At 47.4% G+C, this 19,089-nt stretch overlaps 2 protein-coding genes across 2 annotated transcripts; one reads left to right on the top strand and one right to left on the bottom strand.

Annotated features, from left to right (window-relative positions):
* Nucleotides 1–5,513: 5,513 nt before the first annotated feature.
* LOC119185530 (scoloptoxin SSD43) lies at nt 5,514–6,512 on the bottom strand. The gene has a single exon (XM_037434509.2). The coding sequence runs from the start codon at nt 6,510–6,512 to the stop codon at nt 5,514–5,516; it is 999 nt and encodes a 332-aa protein (XP_037290406.2).
* A 2,110-nt stretch (nt 6,513–8,622) lies between these two features.
* LOC142766906 (uncharacterized) lies at nt 8,623–18,371 on the top strand. Its single transcript, XM_075868111.1, has 3 exons — nt 8,623–8,830; nt 10,842–10,974; nt 17,754–18,371. The coding sequence occupies exons 1-3, from the start codon at nt 8,632–8,634 to the stop codon at nt 18,172–18,174; spliced, it is 753 nt and encodes a 250-aa protein (XP_075724226.1). The 5' UTR covers nt 8,623–8,631; the 3' UTR covers nt 18,175–18,371.
* Nucleotides 18,372–19,089: the final 718 nt, after the last annotated feature.

Genomic DNA, 19,089 nt, shown 5'->3' on the forward strand with positions numbered 1-19,089 from the left:
TAATAATCAGGGCTTCAACTTCAGTGAACACTAATCGTAGATTAACAAACAGGGCACCAGGGTTAGATAGGACCACAAATGATAAAAGGACACGGCGCTGAAGACACGACCAAATATACTTTTGAAGAAGAAAGGCTTCAGTTTTCGCAGGCTTCAGCAGTCAGCTTTCGATCACAGACGCAGCGAAAACAGCGCGAGCATAGCAAGAAGCTCGAGCCCCGAATGGGCACTTCTCGTTTTCTTCGGATCGTGGTTCTTGCCTACTAAGAGGCCGTAATCGCGTAAACGATAGTAGTTAATATTAATGCTGTTAAAACTAGATTTATCGACGTGATGAGGCCAATCAAGTTACTTCGTGAAATTCGGATGGATGAGATTATTTTGGTCTTCAAAAACATAAAATTGTTATGTGCAGCGTCATCTGAAAGCTTCAACGCCATTTAATTTGCCATTAAAGAACGCCTGTGTATGTGAAGAGCCCATGGGGGCATGTCCGAGCGATTCACAGGCGAGGTAGATGGTCACGTGAAATTATACGACAAGCCGCCGATATTCCAAGTTAAGGCAAACGAACGCTGCCTATGTGAGGGCAAGCAGAGTGATGTGACGATTATAATATCAAGGTTTCGGTTCCGGTTCGGGAACCGGTTCGCTGGCCCCAGCCCACTAGCGTTGTGTACAGCTTGTTGTATATAGTAATTAGGATAGTTCCGTGAGTATTCACCTGGACCTTGGCGCAGCGGCTCGCTGGCGCTCCGGTTAATATTAACCCGCGGTAATATAATAGGGTCTTGTAGTATTTCTTGATTTGACTGCTCAATGTTCGTGATGGGTTTCTAATATTTATCGTCTCTGCTTTACCTTAACTTGTCCCAGTCTACGAGTTCGGTCTGTGCGAATTTCGGTTGCAGAACCGCTTTTGCTATACTGATGCTGACTATCCTGTGATCACTACCGAGGTCCTCGAAACTATTCTTCCTCTTAAGCTGCCCCGCGTTGTTGAAGAGGGCGAGGTCTGTTGAGGTGTCTATATTGAGACTAACGCCAACCCGTGTATGGAATGAGGGTTCGTTGTGCGTCGTCAGATCTGTCTGCTCTATGACTTCAATGACTTCTCCCCCTTTTTTTGTTGTATAAGCGTAGCCCCTTCGCTGGTGCGGTGCGTTGAAATCGTCCCCTATGAGAAGCCTATGATTGCCTGCAATTTCGACTGTCCCACATACGAGATCATCGAGCTCATGTTTTTTGGCCTTTATAGAGGGTTTGCAGTGGATATTTTGTACGATGGTGCTGCTTTCTTTCTTTTTGCGTGGACTAATTTCATTAAGAATGTGACTTATATCCGCCACCTTCATGTCCTGATAGACGGTGACTAGGCCCTATCTGGCCAACGTGGTTTTGAGAATTTTCCAACCATCGTATTTTGCTTGCTGCCTTTGGTTTTGTAGCCTGCCAGTGGCGGAGGGTCTCTTGAAGAATGATAACGGCTGGCTTTTCCTTTTAGTTTTTATTATACTGCGTTAGTACCAATCATTTCCTTTTAAAGCTATGACAGTTCTGTTGTTATATATGGAGACTCTCTTTTTTGTTTTTAGCCGTCATGTACAAACGTAGCTGGGTAACAAACGCTGCGTCCTTGACCAGTGGGCGTTACCTGGGGTTTTAGGGCACTGCCATTGCGCGACGGTCTGGCTAGCTCGGAACTTGAAGACAAAGTTTGCGCCATCCAGCAGGGCCGAGAAGCGGTGGAAAGCATCAAATTTATCGCAGCCGCCTGGATGACTTAGGCCTGGAGGCTAATCTGTAGGTTTTAAATAAAGTTTGATCCTTCATCCACCCATCCATAGAATGGGGAACAAGAATTATATAGTGTGATGAAGGGAGATGAATTAATCAGTCATATAGGATTATAAAGAGACTAATTACAAGATCGCATACGAATAAAGTAAGTACAATGCTATTTATTATTGAAATAATTGATTAAATTCAAGTTGGTAAGTACTAGATTTTCATTAGGAATAAAGAAGTGAGTTTACTTGATTTTTTCGGAAATTCGCACACCGCTATGCAGACGTTCCCGTTGCCGTGGCCCAGAGAATAACCCCCAAGGGAAAGGATATTCTCAGATTTTAGAGTAATGGTTAATGGTTATTTCGCTGAACTAGACTTCGAAATGTTTTTTTTTCTGTGGCTTGTAAAACGTCGGAAAGTAAGTAAAAAAAAAGATCGATTTCTTTTAGGCTTCTGACAACAGAAGAAAGAGGAGATGGGAGCTGACCAGACCTGCATAAATAAGAACTAAGAGGCGGAATCCGCCATTGAAGTTATCTGACGCACACTTACTATTCGCGAGTGGAATGAGGTACCATTTATTATGACAAGCAAAGGAAAAATGACTGTATTCTTGAACAAGTAACCTAATTTTCATGGACTCCTGATGAATGAATGAATACGTTTTATTTCCGTATCCGGCATGTGTGTGGTCCGGGGAGACGGCACAAAGAGGTACCAGAAGATCTTGTCTCCGTACAGCCTTTATGACCTGCTGCATAGCCCATTTTTGGTTTTGAACCTCCGAGCTAAGCAGCACAAGCCCCCACTGCTTCCGGAGGGCCCCAGGAAAACTTCTTGATCAGTTGGGGCTTTCCCATAATATATGCTTATGAGACGCCCTTTCAGTTACACATAGCTTACATTTATTTTCTTCGTATAAGTGTGGGCAGCTCCTGTGGAGGTGCACAGGGTTCGGGTAGAAGTTCGTCTGTAGCTGTCGGTATTCCTATCCTTCTTGCCTGTTCAGAGAAGAGTGAGGTGAGGAAAGACGCACCTTGCTTCTCTGTAATGTTGCATGTATTTTGTGTAGCTTGTAAGTCGGTCTTTGTGTGAAGCCTGATGTAAAGAATATTTATTACAAAAATAAGAATTCGCTAAAAAATACGGTATCAGGCACGATGAACCGTACAGACAAAGCCACCTAGAAAAATTTCTAGGTGGCTTGAATACAGGGCCATCGAAAAACCACCGCACGAGGGTGTCAGTGATTTCGCGCCTATTATTCTGTGCAATCCTACACATAATATATGCTAGAAGATGTTTGGCACACACTCATTTTCTCTACAAATGCCCTCACCTGATCTTACTCCGATAGCAATTATATGTACACTATGGGCTGATATTTGCCGTCGCCGTCATGTCTCGGATATAAATAAGTATGTATAGATGTATGAAAGGCACCAACAAAAATAAATCGAAAAAAGTTTTAGGGCCCCCACCGGACATGCGAACCAGCGACCCCCAACTCTTCAGCACGCTGCATTAACCAAGTAGACGACGCCGCAATTTTTTTTCTTAAACTTATGAAACCAAAACCAGTAATTGTAAACTTCGCACAATAAAATTCATCACGAAATACACAAACACACACAAACGTCCTGAATTGGCAAACCACTCCAGAACGAGGTCAAAAGTCTCAACAACACTGCGCACTTGAGCCCAGATGAGTTCTTGTGACGCTTGCGCCATTACAACATCGCACGAATTTCTCGTCGCAACAGCGTACATCTCACCAGGAACCTTGTGGACTGAGGTCATGAACTTAGTAGTGAGCAACATCCGTGCGGTGTGCCTACAGGATGTTCCGGTGATAGTCACTGGAGACTTCAATGTACTTTGACGTGAAAACCAGTGGCCTGTCACGTTTCTAGACGCCCAACTTGGACTTGGCCTCCCGTTGGACGTCACGCAGTCAAGTATTCACAACAACACCTTTTGGATACTGTAGTTACTGCATTACTGTCAATACAAGCCCAATCGACCATGTTCACTTCATTTTCGCATGATTCCTAAATTTCCTAACGTGACTTCTTTCAACAGCCTGATGTGCTGCCATCTCATTCATTGTTGCGGCCTTTGCCGAAGTTGTGACTTCTTTTTTTGCATCTCACGTCGTAAAGGGACACCAAAGAAAAACATTGAATTCATTTAGATGAGTAGATAGTGTGTTCAAGAACTCTGACCCTTTCAGTCGCAAATAATGTTGCGTTGACAGAAAGTTGTGAAATTTGTGGGGAAAATAACAAGTTAAGTAAGAAAATGAAGGAAAGTGTTTTGATTCGTGAGCCTATGTAACTAAAGTTAATGAGGGTGTAACTAGTTATCTAAATATCTTGTCATCAATTACCTTCAGTACTAGGATAAAATGAATGCACTCTTAGGCCTGAAATGCATGCACAGTTTTATTTAGGTGTGGTAATTTTAGCGCTGGTCCTAAAACGCAAGGTTGAACGATCGTCTAGCATGGCTCTTAATATGATGATTTTGGGAAGTGGAACCGCACATATAAATCAAAACAACGTGAAACTGCAGTAATATACAACACAATGAAGTTAAGCGATCTCCACTTGTCCACTTAGAAGGGCAGCGCGGATGCTGCTACTGTTTCAAGTCATTTGATGAAACACGGGGTGCGTGACCTCCCATTGAAGTTTCCATGTACATTTGTGCACACCTTGACTGAAAGGGTTTTGGTATGTGAGGTTTAGTGTCCCGAAACCACCATATGGTTATGAGAGATACCATAGTGAGGCTCCAAAAATTTCGACCACCTGATGTTCCTCAGGGTGCACCCAATTATGAATACACTTCTGACCTACAGCATTTTCGCTTCCCGTGTAAACGAAGCCGCCGCAGCCGGGATTTGATCCCGCGACCTGCGGTTCAGCAGCCGAGCACCTTAGCCTCTAGACCACCGCGGCGGGGCAGACTTAAAAGGCTGTCGTTAGTTTCACTATCGTGCGTTCATTAATGGAGGAGAAAATAAAGTTCAAAGTTTTATTTTTAAATGTCCCACTGAAATCTCCGCAAATGACGTTAGATATTACAAAGTGTATTGCACTTTGGCGACATTGGCTAGACAAAACTTTTTCAATGCTGCTATGTTCAGCCTTTAGTCGCCTCAGTGGGCGATGAGTCATTTTAAATTAGTAACTCATGGGTCCTCGTAAGTGCCGTCAAAATATGCGACGTCATGGTGAAGGGTGTGGAAACCGCTAAGTGGTGTCACGACCCAGATGTTTTCGCATTTTCTAGCTCACCAAGCGTCTTATCAGCGCAAGCGTCGTGTTCTTGGTATTGTGGAAAAGCGAAGTTTTTAACTCGAGAAAAATAGTTTTGCTAATTAGTGTCCCGTTAATGACCCTTAGCTTAGACAGCTCCAGTGAGTCGGAAGTGTACACAGTGACATTTCTGGACGTTGACACATTTATTACGTTTTACTTATGCAAAATATCAGGTAAAATGCCTGAAGCAAATATAAAACGTAGAAGAAGGCTGCATGCAAAGGCAGACACGTAAAGAAAGAGATTAAAGGAAATAGTATTACGCTCCCGCAATATTCGCTGCGGTCCGACAATCTCGCCAGATGACGAACATTGGTCGTGCCGTCCTTCAGTCTAGAGGGGGTGCATGTGGAAACCGTACGGAGCCCCATACAATAGCTCTACTTTGTAACCACTTTAGTTGACGCCCTGGCGCCATCTCTGAACGACTATGGCGGCCGCAATGAGTGGAGACATCTCGGCGACGGCGCCAGTGGCGTCGTAGTAAGAGTCACTGCCACTCTGGGGGTCGGGCGGGCGCTCGCCTGAGTGATCGGGCGGAGGCCTGGCGGGACCGGGCTTCTTGCCCCTAAGCACGCAAAGCCCGGTGGACACGTCGCACGTCGTGTCTTCTGGACACAGCGAGCAGAATGGCGCCGGCTGGTAGACGGGCTTTCCGGTCAAGGGTGCCTTCGGCCCGTAGAAGCAGACGTACAGGAAGAGATTGGGCTGGGGCCGCATGTTCGGCATGAAGTTCCGTGTGTAGCTACAGCCGACGGCGTACGTGTCGGCCGCGACCAGTTGAACGAAGTCCTGGGTGTTGAGGGCGTCCTCGTACTTGACTAGCTCCTTCCTGGGCAGGGCGATGTTTTGGTCGAACCAGTTGCGGATCACGACGCGCCAGATGATGGGCGTCGTCTCGGTATTGCCCCACTGGGTGTACACGTTGAGGCCGACATCGGGAAAGTCGTTGGTCCCGTACAGCGGGTCAGTGGGGCTGCGAACCTGGCCCATCCGGTTGGCGCACCGTCGGCCCTTAGCCTCGGCAACTCTGGCGAGGTCGTCGTCCCAGCGCATCTCGAGCATGTTGCCGGCCGACGGGTAGTCGGCCAGGCGACCCAGGGCCACGTGACTGCGATAGTGGTTGTGCGCCCATAGGATCCTGGTGTTCATGAAGGACGCGTTTGTGAAGTACGTGATGCACGTCTGGTACGGGTCGCCCTTCCACATAATGTGCGACTGGTTGTACGGCTTTTGGCAGAAGTCGGGCCTCGGCACGGGCGCTGGTGGCGGAAGCGGTGGCGGCAGCTGTCGTAGCGGTCGCTCGTCGTGGCCGCCCGTGGGTGCTGAAGGCTGCTCTTGCGGCTCGGCCGTGCATGGAAGCAAGGAGATGAGCCACGTAGCCGTCCAGTGCATTCTTCTTCGGTCACCGTCCACCGTCGCGTGCACGCGTCTCGAGCGAGGGCGCGTGGCTGGCGATTGAGGCCGAAGAAGAAGCGTACTCGATATTTTGTGGGCGGGTGCCTTGCTTGCTTGCTTGTGCTACGGCACTTGTAGCTTGATTTTTGCTCCTACCCACTACGGGCGATGGATGGGCTATAAACCCAGCGGTTAACATGAGGAAAGGTATTTTTATTTTGAAAGGAGATGTGGAAGAAATCGATCACCACAGAGCTGCCACCATGTAAAGAATATCATTTTCATTTTGATATCGTCACAATAGTCCGCTTGTTTTCGCAGCTTCATTATTACTGTCTTCGCAGACACAATAATAATAAAGCTTTGCGAATGAATGCGTTCCGCCTTTGCAGCTTACCCGAACAAAACACTTATAACTAAAATAGGCTAGAAAATAATGCGATCAAGTACCGTTTAGGAAATTCCCAAACATTATTTCTTGTAGCTGCGTGTTTGTGACCCCTGCGGTAGTCCAACACGGGCCCAGAACTTGTCTATAGCCGTAATAGGCTTGGACTATGAGATGACGGTTGTCTCGGCTGATTGTTTTAATCTTCTCAGGGTGAATCGGAATGGGTGAGATGAAGAACTTTAGAGACCCTGGGCCTGGGGTGCCCTCGGAAGAACGTTAAGGCTTTGCCTTAATGCCGCTTTTCAGAATGTGTCCTTAGTCCTGCCGCGGCGGTCTAGTGTCTAAGGTACTCGGCTGCTGACCCGCAGGTCATCGGATCGAATCCCATCAGCGGCGACCGAATTTTCGATGGATGCGAATTCTGTATATAGGCACATGTGCTCAGATTTGGGTGCATGTTAAAGAACGCCAGGTGGTCAAAATTTCTGGAGCACAACACTACGGCGTCTCTAATGATCATACGGTGGTTTCGCGACGTTAGACACCTTATAATAAACGGAATGTGTCTTTAAAAATAGATAATATCTATTTTACACCCATCTTTTTACCCAAACGCTCTTTTATACCCAACTTTCGTTTTGGTTATCAGTTTGTGCTCGTTTTCTTAATGTAAACATTTCCTTTTAAGCCAGATATCGAATGATTGCAGACACGTCAACTAACTCGTTCGTATATTACAATGAAGGACACCAAAATTATCACACTTATTTTTGCTTCCCCAAAGATTATCCTCATAACATATGCTTCTCCGTTTATTTTCTCCTCGCTCTACGTTTTCATTTCTTTATTTTGTGCTTAAAAATTTCTATTTCCGCACGCGTCTTGGCTGATCCTCTGTGCTAGATTGTACCATTCTTCCGCTAATCATCATCACCACCTCTCTAATGGGCGTGTGGCGTATAAGAAAAGCGACTGCATCACGAAGACGAGTAAAACCTTATGTGGGCACAGGTAAGATCTCAACTAACCTGACCTGACCTATCTCAGCATTTACATATTTATATGCATTAGATCAAGCACCACGATTTCCTGGGTCATCCGTATTGTTTCTATGATATAACCTGCATTATATTGTAAAATTGCACGTTATTTTATAAAGCCACTCAATTCTTGGCCAATCCCCCACAGTGGGTAGGCGCCACGGGCAATAGGTGAACAAGAACAAGAACACAGGTGCGAAATTGACGCGACGTCAAAGGGAGGACGGCGTTTTCCTGCATATTTAGTAACACTGAACAACGTGTTCATCCTGAATATCGGTGCTTGGGGTCATGGCGAGCACTTAGGAGAACTGCATCGTAAGCTCTTTTAAGCAATAGCAACATCAACTGAACCAATAGGCCTAAATGGAGTTCTTGCTTCCGTGCCACTGTGCTCTCAGCTCGGCACTCAGTCCCTGCGCTGTTCGTAGCACCACCGATGTAGACAGCTATAGAAGAACGGAGCCACCTAGAAAAATTTCGTCCTAACGCATTAACGGAGAGTTTGTTTTAAAAATTGGGAACTTGGGGTTTATCGAAGCACAAAGCTTCCCTGTTTAAAAAGAAAGTCTTCTCGAAGGGTATTGTAATACGGTGCGTAAACTGATGTGCGCGAGCAGCCTTCGTTATGAATATTGGTGCGCTGTTACGCAGTATCCGTTCCGGCTCAACCAGCGACGAAGTCATGGCCTCCGTGACCAGCGTTTTGGACCCGCCCCGAACGCAGACGACCACGTCCGTCTCACAAATGTCCACACTGCTCGAGTGCCCCGTCTGCGGGAATTATGCGCTGCCTCCCATCATGCAGTGCGAGAACGGCCATCACCTGTGCGCCCCGTGCCGAAAAAACGTCGCCATGTGTCCAGTGTGCCGTGCTCCCAAAGGTGAGCTGAGGCATATTTCAAGCGCAATTGTTATGCCCTTCTTAACAGTATCGGGGGCAAACACAAGACAACAGACAAGTGATAAGACACTTGTCTGCTGTCTTGTGTTTGCGTTCAGTGTCAATATGGACGACATGTTCCAACTCGCTCGACAAGCAACGTTGTTGTGTATTTATGCCCTTGCACAAATGAATAATAATGCATAAACAAGTCCTGTAGTCATTTGAAACAAGTCTTTTCAAATGTGAGACACTCATCAAACGTGAAAATTCACAGTTGGTGTCGGCGGCATCCACAAGAATAATGTGAAAATTCATCACGTGATGTCGTCCCGGTATGACGCTGTAGTGGTGCGAAAATGGGTAGGCTACTTGGACTGGTTGGTATTGTATTCTTCAAGAAATATACTTTCCTTGTGCGCAGAAAGTTTGGAAGAATAGTTAAGATAGGACAGGGTGCAGTGACTTATCTGATTTTTTCACCCAAGGTTTTTCGCCAAAAAAGGTTATTCTCTTTATAATAAAAAAAAAGAGAGATTTGAGCGGATGACCACTTACAGAGATATTACGCAGTATTACAGGCTAAGCAGGAAAATTTATCCTCCCGCGCACTCGTCATTGAACAAATGACAGGTGGTGGCGTGGCGCCTACTCCAGACCCACACGTTTCCTAGTCCGGTAACAATGAACCGCTGCGTGCCGGAACTTCATTCGAACAAGTGTAAATTTTGCCACAACAGGGCGGACTTGAGCCACATTTTATGGGCATGCCCGCAGTCCCCCATGAGAGGCGAATTTCCAGACTGGAGTGGATGGGATGCCGCGCTCTTCAGCTCTGACTCTCAATTACAAGCCCGCTTAATACGGCAAGCCGAAGACGCCGCCAGGGCCCATGGGATCATGGCCGTCGTCTAGGATTGGTCCTCCCTTCTCCTCTCGCACCTGAAAGGGGAAGAGGACCTTTCTGCAAATTAAATAAAGTTTGTTCATCATCATCATCTTTATAATAACGCCACAGATAGCTAAAACTTGTGACGTGATGATGACGTAATCAAGTGACATCGTCGCTTGAGTACAGGTGGGCCGATCATGGAGGCCAAGCGAAACTAAGTGAGGCGCGGGAACTTGCAATGCCTCTGATCTTGGAGGCAGTGCAGAACTATCTCTGGTGCAGTAAGCTTTCTGCAGGTGGCGGCGGAGGATCAAAACGTCGAGTGAGAAGAAAAAAATTGTGGCTTTCGCCTTCGACAAGAACCATGTGATTCATTTAGCCTATGTAAACCTTCTTTATTTTCGTCTCGCTTTTTACTCACTTCAAATTCGTTTAAGTAATACGTTGAAAGCAATTCTGACAGCGGTGCATACACCCGCGGACTTCCTCAACGCCTCTCTTCCTTCAGGAGGTTTCCACTATTTTTTTCAATCAATCAATCAATCAGTCAATCAAAATTTCTACTCATTCATAATACGATGTGCATGACAAAGAAACACAGGAGGTCCCACAGTATACAGAGTAATAGAATATCCTACGCCATTTAAACAGAAATATTTAAATAGCAATGACAGGAGCAAAAATTGTAAGATTACAAAATCATAAATATATAGATACAATGAAGCGACGATGTTATTAACTATATGTCATCGGTAATCTTCATCGGTAATGTGTCATGGGTTCCGTGAGAGCTAACGGTTTATAGGTAAGACTCCTTTGTCGACTAATTTCGTTTGTACTTGGTGATTTTCACTAACGTTGGCTAAATTTGCTTAAACGATGGTGAAAACTGTCGTAAATTGACTATCTTAAATGAAAACTGACAGATAATGAAGCCAGGGAAAGTATATTGGATCTTGATTGTATTCTTTCAACTGTATTGTAGTAACTTTGATATTAATTTGAAGAAAGTAAAAGGAGCTGGTTTTGAATTTTTGTAGCTAAGTCTCTTTGAATATAAGGATACAGAACGTCCTGAACGTATCTTAGATTCGCCCGTGCACTGTTATTTTGCGTTCAGGCAACAACAGAAACTTGGCGCTAGAGAAGCTGGCCGAATCCACGTTGTTTCTCTGCAAGTATCGCTCCAAGGGTTTCACGGCGTCTCTGCTGATCGCCGACAAGAAGGGGCATGAGAATTCCTGCGAGCGCGGGTAAGCAGTCGCGTCGCAGTTCATCTTTTAAGGCCTGACCCCACATATCCGTCGCAGCACGTCGGCGCACTTTCATTTGACCCTGTGTCGAGCACTTTCCCATACGGAGAGAGAGAGAGAGCGTGCGGCTTCGCGTAGCCATCCGCCCACACTCCGGCGCGCCGCCGCGTCAAAGAGCCTCGCGCTGACGTGCTGTGAGGGATACGTGGGGACAAGCCTTCAGAGCGCAGAGATGAGCGCGGGATTTCTTCCATTTGGCAACAACGTTCACGGCATGTTCTGATAATTTAGTTAGACAATCATGAATTATGCCACTCTGTTAGCCCATTACTTAATTTATTTAAAAAACATTGGCCCCGTGTCTGCATATTTCACTGAAAATATCGTCGAAAGACGATAGTCTTGTGTCTGGAGAGAGTGAAAAAAAACATTTATTCGATGTTTTGCGGAGGAAAATCAGTGAATTGTGTTCTGGAAGTGCTGCGTTAGAGAGTCTCGATCCGTGCAGCGAAGATGAACGAGCGCATCGAGGCACGTTAGACACGAGCGCTATCTGGCAGTTATCTTTGAAAACGAAGGAAGGCGTGCGCGCGCACGGAGAAAGATGCGCGTCTTTCTCGGAGGCGGTAAGGTGTAGAACGCAAAGCGACGGGCAGGTACCACTACCGTGTCATCTTAGCAAAATGTTGGAAACAGTTGCCTTTTAGAGTATCATGTTGCTCTGTCATTGCAGCGTGATAAACGCTATGGTCTTTAGAATTACTTATGTATACCTTCTCTAGTATAAAGCCACACATACAAAATATTAACGTGTTGTTATGGTGCCTCAGATATGCGCAATAATTGCCATTTATAGGCAATCGCACAAGTAAGAACGCTGAAGCTTTAGCAATATTGGTGAGCGCTTCGAAAAGGGTTGGCCGTTTGGGGTATCGCTTAAATTTGTAACGTTTGAGGTATCGTTATGGCGAAAAAACACACAAATGTACTGATAGACAGGAAGACAGTTAGAGCAACAGATAGACAGACCAAAATTTTTGCACCGAAGTACCCAAAGAAAGACTGGGGGGTTTGGCCGAAAAAAAAATGTACCGCTAGGTTTGGCCGAAAAAAAAAATGTACCGACGGCATTGGTTGGTTTGCGAAGCCATCAGCCGAGCGCGAGCGAGCTGACGGGCATGATCGGCTCGCGCAATCGCGTCGCGGGCATACTCGCTGGTGGACGAGGTGTGAGCTGAGATGACTGTGTCCAGTGGTAAAGTCGGCTCTCTTCCGTACAATAAGTAGAACGGCGAAAAGCCCGCTGTGTCGTGACGGGATGAATTATACGCGAAAGTAGCGTAGGGTAAGGCAAGGTCCCTGTCTCGGTGGTCGGGCGACACGTACATAGCGAGCATAATTGTTAGAGTGCGGTTAAATCGTTCCGTGAGGCCATTTGTTTAAGGGTGGTAAGCGGTTGTCAGTGTGTGTTGCGTGGAACAAGAACGAAGAATGTCGGCGATGACTTGGGATAGAAATGTACGGCCACGGTCTGTGAGAAGCTGTCTCGGAGCACCATGAATCAGTATAACGTCCCGTAACAAGAAGTCAGCGACGTCGGTTGCACAGCTGGTTGGTAGAGCTCGCGTAATAGCGTAGCGTGTAGCGTAGTCTGTAATAACGGCTATCCATTTGTTTCCCAATGTTTATGTGGGAAAATGACCAAGCAGGTCTAATCTAACACGGTAATATGGTTCCGCGGGTATGTCGATTGGTTGAACATGGCCAGCGGGTAGCAGCGACGGTGTTTTACGACGTTGGCATAGGTCACACGTGGCGACGTATCGGCGTACTGAGCGAGCAAGGCCTGGCCAGAAGAAACGGTGCCGGACGCGCTCGTACGTTCGGGATACGCCAAGGGCCCAGCCGTGGGAGCGTCGTGAAGTTCGGTTAGAACAAAGCGGCGCAAATGCTTAGGCACAACCTTGAGAAGGTCGGGCCCGTCTAGTCAGAAATTGCGACGGTATAGCACACCCTTTTGAATGACAAAGTAGCGGACGGAAGCATCTTTTGTGGAGAATTCCATACGGCTGATGATGTCAAGCAGCTCTGCATCACGCTTCTGTTCTTCCCCAATATTAAGGAAGTCGGACACTGACAAGATAGAGTTCTCCGTGGGCTCGTCAGTGTCCTCAGGATCGTCGACAGGGTACCGGGAGAGGCAATCGGCATCACGGTGTAGGTGGCCAGGTTTGTAGACCACCGAATAGGAAAACACTTGCAGGCGCAAAGCCCAGCGACCAAGGCGGCCTGATGGATCTTTCAGAGAGTTCAGCCAGCAGAGTGCGTGGTGGTCGGTAACTACCGAAAATGGGTGTCCGTATAGATAAGGTCGAAATTTCGCCACCGCCCATACAAGATCCAAGCACTCACGCTCTGTGATAGAATAGTTACGTTCAGGGGCGGATAGGAGGTGGCTGGCATATGCAATAACGCAATCATGGCCATGTTCTTTCTGAGCCAGCACTGCACCAATGCCATGTCCACTTGCATCTGTACGGATTTCCATAGAATCGGAGGAGTAGTGAGAAAAGCGATGAGAGTGGAGAACGCAGAAGCCTATTCGGAGCCCCATGAAAACGGGACGTCTTTCTTGAGGAGCTGTGTAAGCGGCCTTGCTATGTGCGCAAAATTTTTGACAAAGCGTCAGAAGTAGGAACATAGTTCGATAAAGCTGCGTACATCCTTCACAGATTGTGGTAAAGGAAAGTTTTTGATGGCGCTGATTTTTGCCGGGTCTGGTTGTGCGCCGTTGGCATCTACTAAATGGCCAAGTACTGTGATTTGATGGCGTCCAAAGGGACATTTAGACGAGTTGAGCTGCAGGCCAGCGCGACGGAAGATTCTCAAGATGGCTGAGAGGTGCTCTATATGAGTCTCAAATGTTGGTGAAAAGACGATGACGTCGTGTAAGTAGCACAAACAGGTGGACCATTTGAATTCTCTGAGCACGGAGTCCATCATTAGTTCGAAGGTGGCTGGAGCGTTACAAATGCCGAAGGGCATGACCTTGAACTGATATAGGCAATCGGGGGTGATGAATGCCGTCTTTTCACGGTCCATTTCATCTACCTCTACCTGCCGGTAGCCTGAACGAAGTTCTATAGAGGACAAATAGTGGGACCCATAGAGGCAATCAAGCGCATCATCTATGCGTGGCAGGGGGTACACGTCTTTTTTGGTAATTTCGTTAAGGTGTCGATAATCAACGCAGAAACGCCATGCACCGTCTTTCTTGTGGACTAGCACTACAGGAGAAGCCCAAGGACTGCAGGATGGCTCAATGATGTCCTTGGCGAGCATTTTATCAACCTCACTTTGGATAATGTGACGCTCGGCCACCGACACCCGATATGGACGCCTATGAATAGGATGTTCATTACCAGTGTTTATGCGGTGGGTCATACCAGTAGCTTTCCCCAACGGACGGCCGCTGAGGTAAAAAACGTCGATGTAGGACAGCAGAACCCGGCGGAGCTCATCAGTCTACTGCGGCGTTAAGTTGGAAGCAATCATCGACCTAATAGCACTGTCGGAGCAAGTGGCAGATTGATGTTGAGCGTGGGGGGTTAGAAGGAGAGGTTATCGTGAAAACATTTACCGCATTGTCTGTAAGGTGCAGAGCAACGCCAAAGAGATCCCTTGTGGCAGCACTCGAGGTGTCAAGCTAAAGTTCACAACTGGGAGGCAGGTAGAATTTCCTGCGACGGACAGAATGGTGTGCGGTAATGTAATGCCGCGGTTTTTGAGGACATTGGTGATATGGGTCAGAACATAGTCACCGTCGGGAACTGGTGGTATTTATACGAGCTCTATGTAGGTCAGTGTCTGTGGAGGGAGGCGCGCGTGTCCTGTTGTGCAGTGGCGACTCGGCCGTTGTGCAAGAGGTTCTGTTGCGGGCAAGTGTAGACGAAGCGTACTGGTTGAAGTGTCTATGAGGGCAGAATGCGCTGACAGGAAGTCGAGGCCTAATATTACGTCGTGGGGGCATTTATCAAGGACGGTGAAGAGAACAACTGTGTGTAGATCCGCAATGCTTACACGAGCGGAGCACATTCCAACGATAGATGCCATTCCACCATCCGCAACACGGACGAACTGAGTGGTCGCAGGTGTGAGAACCTTCTTGAGCTTGCGGCGAAAATCACTCGTTATCACAGAAAGTTGAGCGCCCGTGTCAACAAGAGCAGTGACAGGTACGCCGTCTACTTGTACGTCTGTAAGGTTCCGTTTTGTTGGTATCGTCAAGAGAGGATTTTCGGTCAGTCCGAGCGATGCAACGTCACCTCTGGGGGCTGCAACACTTAGTTTTCCGTCGGGGAATCTCATGGGAAGGCGGGAGGAGACAGTCGGCGGGGCTGTGGAGAACGAGACTGGTGACGATGGCGGTATGTAGAGCAGGAGTAGCGGTATTCAGTGGCAGGTGCCTGGGCAAAATGGTCGCGGCTGGTATCAAGGCGATAGGCAGGACGTGCATAGATGGGACGAGAAGAGGCTTGTGCAGGAGGACCCCAGTGGCTTCTGCAATGGCAAGAAAGTGCCCGATTCGGTGACACGCGAAGCAGATCGTCTTGTCATCGTGTGTTCGCCATGCGGACGGATTACGGAACGTTGAGAGAGAGCCGGTCGGGAAGGGACGTGCAGGTGTGTATTGGGGCTGGTAGTCGGTGCGGGGAGGCGGTGAGGTAGTGTGAACTCCCAAGCTGGTGATTTCCTGCCGGACGACTGCTTGAATGAGGGGCAATGTAATTGGAGGAGAGGGGTGAGGGGACGTTGGTCCCACCTTAGCTGGAGCAGCCGCTTCAAGTTCGCGCCTGACGAGTCGCGTCAAGTTGTCACAGGTGTGTGGTGGATGATATGCGTCGAGACACGAGAACGTCGCAGCCGTGTTCGGAAGGCGCTGGAGCTGATGGGAGATGCGCCTGTTTTTAGCTTCTTGGAACCGGCGGCATTCTTGAATGATCGCATCAACAGATGACACATTGTTGAATACCAACAGGTTGAAAGCATCGTCGGCGATACCCTTTAGGATATGCGCAACTTTTTCAGGCTCGGGCATGTTTTCGTCAGCTTGGTGGCATAGTGAGATGACAGCCTGAATGTAACCGATGTAGGGCTCCGCGAAAGATTGTGCGTGAGTCCACAACTCATTTTTCGCAGCTTGACGACGACCAGAGGTGTTGCCAGAAAGCTCACGAATCTTTTTTTTTTTGAAGCTCTACCAGCTTGTTATGTCATGCTCGTCGTTGTCAAAGCAAACACGACGGGTTCCGTTGAGATAAAAGATGACGTTTGCAAGGACAAGTGTGGGAAGCCACCTGTAAGTGGCGCTGACGCGTTCGTAGAGGCGTAGCCACTGTTCGACTTCGGAACCCTCGCGGCCCGAGAACACGCCGGGGTCTTTGAGGATGGGAAGCGTCACGAAAGTTGTTGCGGGCGCTGGGTTGACAGACCGGGCAGAAGGGCGGGCGACCGGGAAGGATGTAGCCGAGTCTTGAGTGGTCATGTTGAAAGCCGTGAGGGAGCGTCCGCTTTGGAGTTCCCTGGCGAGGGCGGGGATCGCACAACTCCACCAAATATGTTACGAAAAGGAGACCGACTCGGAGGGGTAGTCAGATATGTATTTTCAGCCGGTTAAGCGAGCAGCGCCAGCCACACAGCTTAGCTCGCGCCAGTCTATATGCTTTGTTTTCTTCAACTCCCTGCACTGACATGTAGCAGTATATTACTATCTGTTGTTTTACGTCCCCAAAACCACGATATGATTATGAGAGACATGCACCGGTTATTGAATTGAAATTTATATTACATGATTTAAGTTGGCAATACAGAAACAGTTGTTCAAGCAATGTACAATACTGCCCTCTTTAAAGGGAACACTGATGAGAACCTGTCATATTGCGTGTCTCATAACTGCAAGTAAACGTATGAATATCTTTCGCACTCGGCACCAGTTTAGAGCAGTCAGCCAGCTGTAGTCTTATTCAAATCTGAGCCTCTATGTTTTTGCCACAGAGTGAAATCTAGACATGCTGCGCACGAAAGTGTTCCCTTTAACTGTGAACCCGTCTGTAAACACGCACTTCTTGCCCTGTTAAGTAAGTATATGAACTATGTGGGCTAGTTACGCCACACGGAGGTCGTTTCAAATACGAGGAAGGCAACCGAAGTGAACAGCAGTACTATCTGCTCTTTATGGCCGCGAAGTGACATGTTTAAACTTCGGTAACGATAAATATGGTTTTCACAGGTTTGCATCATCTTTCTCAAAACATGTGCTATTCGATTCTCCGGAAGAAGAAAAATGATCGCACTGTTGTAACAAAACAGCTGGAGACCTTTGCTTGCAGCATGTGTGCATGGTATTGTGGTAAAAAAGCGTTTCGCGCGTAAAAAAAATGACATCGTCCAAGTATGGAAGCCGTATAGGGTGCCTATATGAATGGGACAATAAAAAGAAAAGCAATATCTTTTGCAAGAATAAGTAATTTTACAATACCAAAATCACTGCTCTTGCCGCTTGAAGATCGCTTTGTAAGCGAAATATTGTGCAAACAAAAAGTGGCTTTTTCCGAGAGACAAAGCACCGTCTTTATTCACTCTCATTCTCTCTATATATTCACTATCTCTCTCTCCATGCAATCTGCCGTGCGTTGTACCACGGCAGATTGCATGGAGGAAGGTGGTTGACTGCACACCTTCACTAACCTGACTTTGAAACCTTGCACAAATTTTTGCAGGTTCGCATGCAGTGGATGGGTTCGCACTCACCCGTATCCATCAAACAGGAAGAAAGTTTCTGTGGACGATCTTGTTGTGCAGATTGCCGAAAAGAAAATGATGGAGTTCATCTACGAAATAGTTTTGGACCATGCCACGAATACGGACCCTCTACTCCACAACGTTGTCAGAATGTTTCAAGGCTGCAGCGATAAGAGTTTTCCTCTGAGAAATCCAGCCATGACATTGCAAGCAGCTCTGGACGATGTTCGCCTTACGGACAGGCCTTACGACGAAGAACCGTTGGATTTGAATGTTCCCGAAGCGATCGCATTTTCAACCCGCAAAATGGAGGTGAAGCCGTTCTTTGTTTCTTCTATCGAGATCAACTCTACCACCGCGTTAGGATGGTGTTTTTGTTTCGACAACCCTAGTTGGTGATCACGGAAGACGCTTACCTCGCGGGCGACGTGGTATCGACATACCAGAAGTTGGTCATGCAGGCTATGTCGCTCGTGAACAGCGACTAAAATATACAGGCGCTTGCCGAACCTGTCCTCTATGTTGATCAGGAAAGGCAAAAGGTGGTTGAGAAAAAAACCACCGGCTTGGCGACTATGCCAGAGGCTCATACAGAGGCTCATACCCAGACCACATATGCACATTATATATATATATATATATATATATATATATATATATATATATATATATATATATATATATATATATATATATATATATTGTGGGCAATTGTGGGCATTTAGTATACCAATCCTCTTCATCTGTACATTATCATCATTATCATGTGTTGCTCATGCATCCTCATCGTTGTCACGTAGCATCGTCATTTTGGTTCGTTCATCTCAGCTGTCGGCTGCCGGTTCTTCGGGCCTAATAAAGGTCTTCCAAACCAAGACTTCATACGTGGTGGAGCGTGCAGTTGGATTCCCCGTCATCCTCTCGAACACTCTACCCCCTGGAGCTACGTTCAGGTCGCCGCTTGGGCCAGGTGTCCGGAAATATGTCGCACCAAGAAGAGGTCGGTGCTGCAGCCGTTCCCACTCCGCCACCGCGTGCCGCGCCTTTTCATGTCATTAACAGCCTCCAGCGTGAGCCCCATCCCTTCGCTGGTATGCGCGGGGTATATGTGGAGGAATGGCTAGACGATTTCGAACGTGTAGGCGCTGCTAACCGGTGGGATAACACCTACAAACTCGCTTACGTGTCATTCTAGCTCATGGGTGTCGCGAAGACGTGGTTCCTCAACCACTTTATCGACATCCCCGACTGGTCAGCCTTCAAACATCAGCTTCGCCATGTATTTGGTGCACCGGCTGTTCGTTCAGCTCTCGC

This window comes from Rhipicephalus microplus, chromosome 7 (assembly GCF_043290135.1).
Source record: "Rhipicephalus microplus isolate Deutch F79 chromosome 7, USDA_Rmic, whole genome shotgun sequence".
Classification (NCBI taxonomy): domain Eukaryota; kingdom Metazoa; phylum Arthropoda; class Arachnida; order Ixodida; family Ixodidae; genus Rhipicephalus; species Rhipicephalus microplus.

Coding starts and splice junctions, on each gene's coding strand:
- LOC119185530 (XM_037434509.2), bottom strand. CDS start 6,512: ATGCACTGGACGGCTACGTGGCTCATCTCCTTGCTTCCATGCACGGCC.
- LOC142766906 (XM_075868111.1), top strand. CDS start 8,632: ATGGCCTCCGTGACCAGCGTTTTGGACCCGCCCCGAACGCAGACGACC. Junction 8,831..10,841: donor AGTGTGCCGTGCTCCCAAAG/GTGAGCTGAGGC, acceptor TTTTGCGTTCAG/GCAACAACAGAAACTTGGCG. Junction 10,975..17,753: donor GAGAATTCCTGCGAGCGCGG/GTAAGCAGTCGC, acceptor AAATTTTTGCAG/GTTCGCATGCAGTGGATGGG.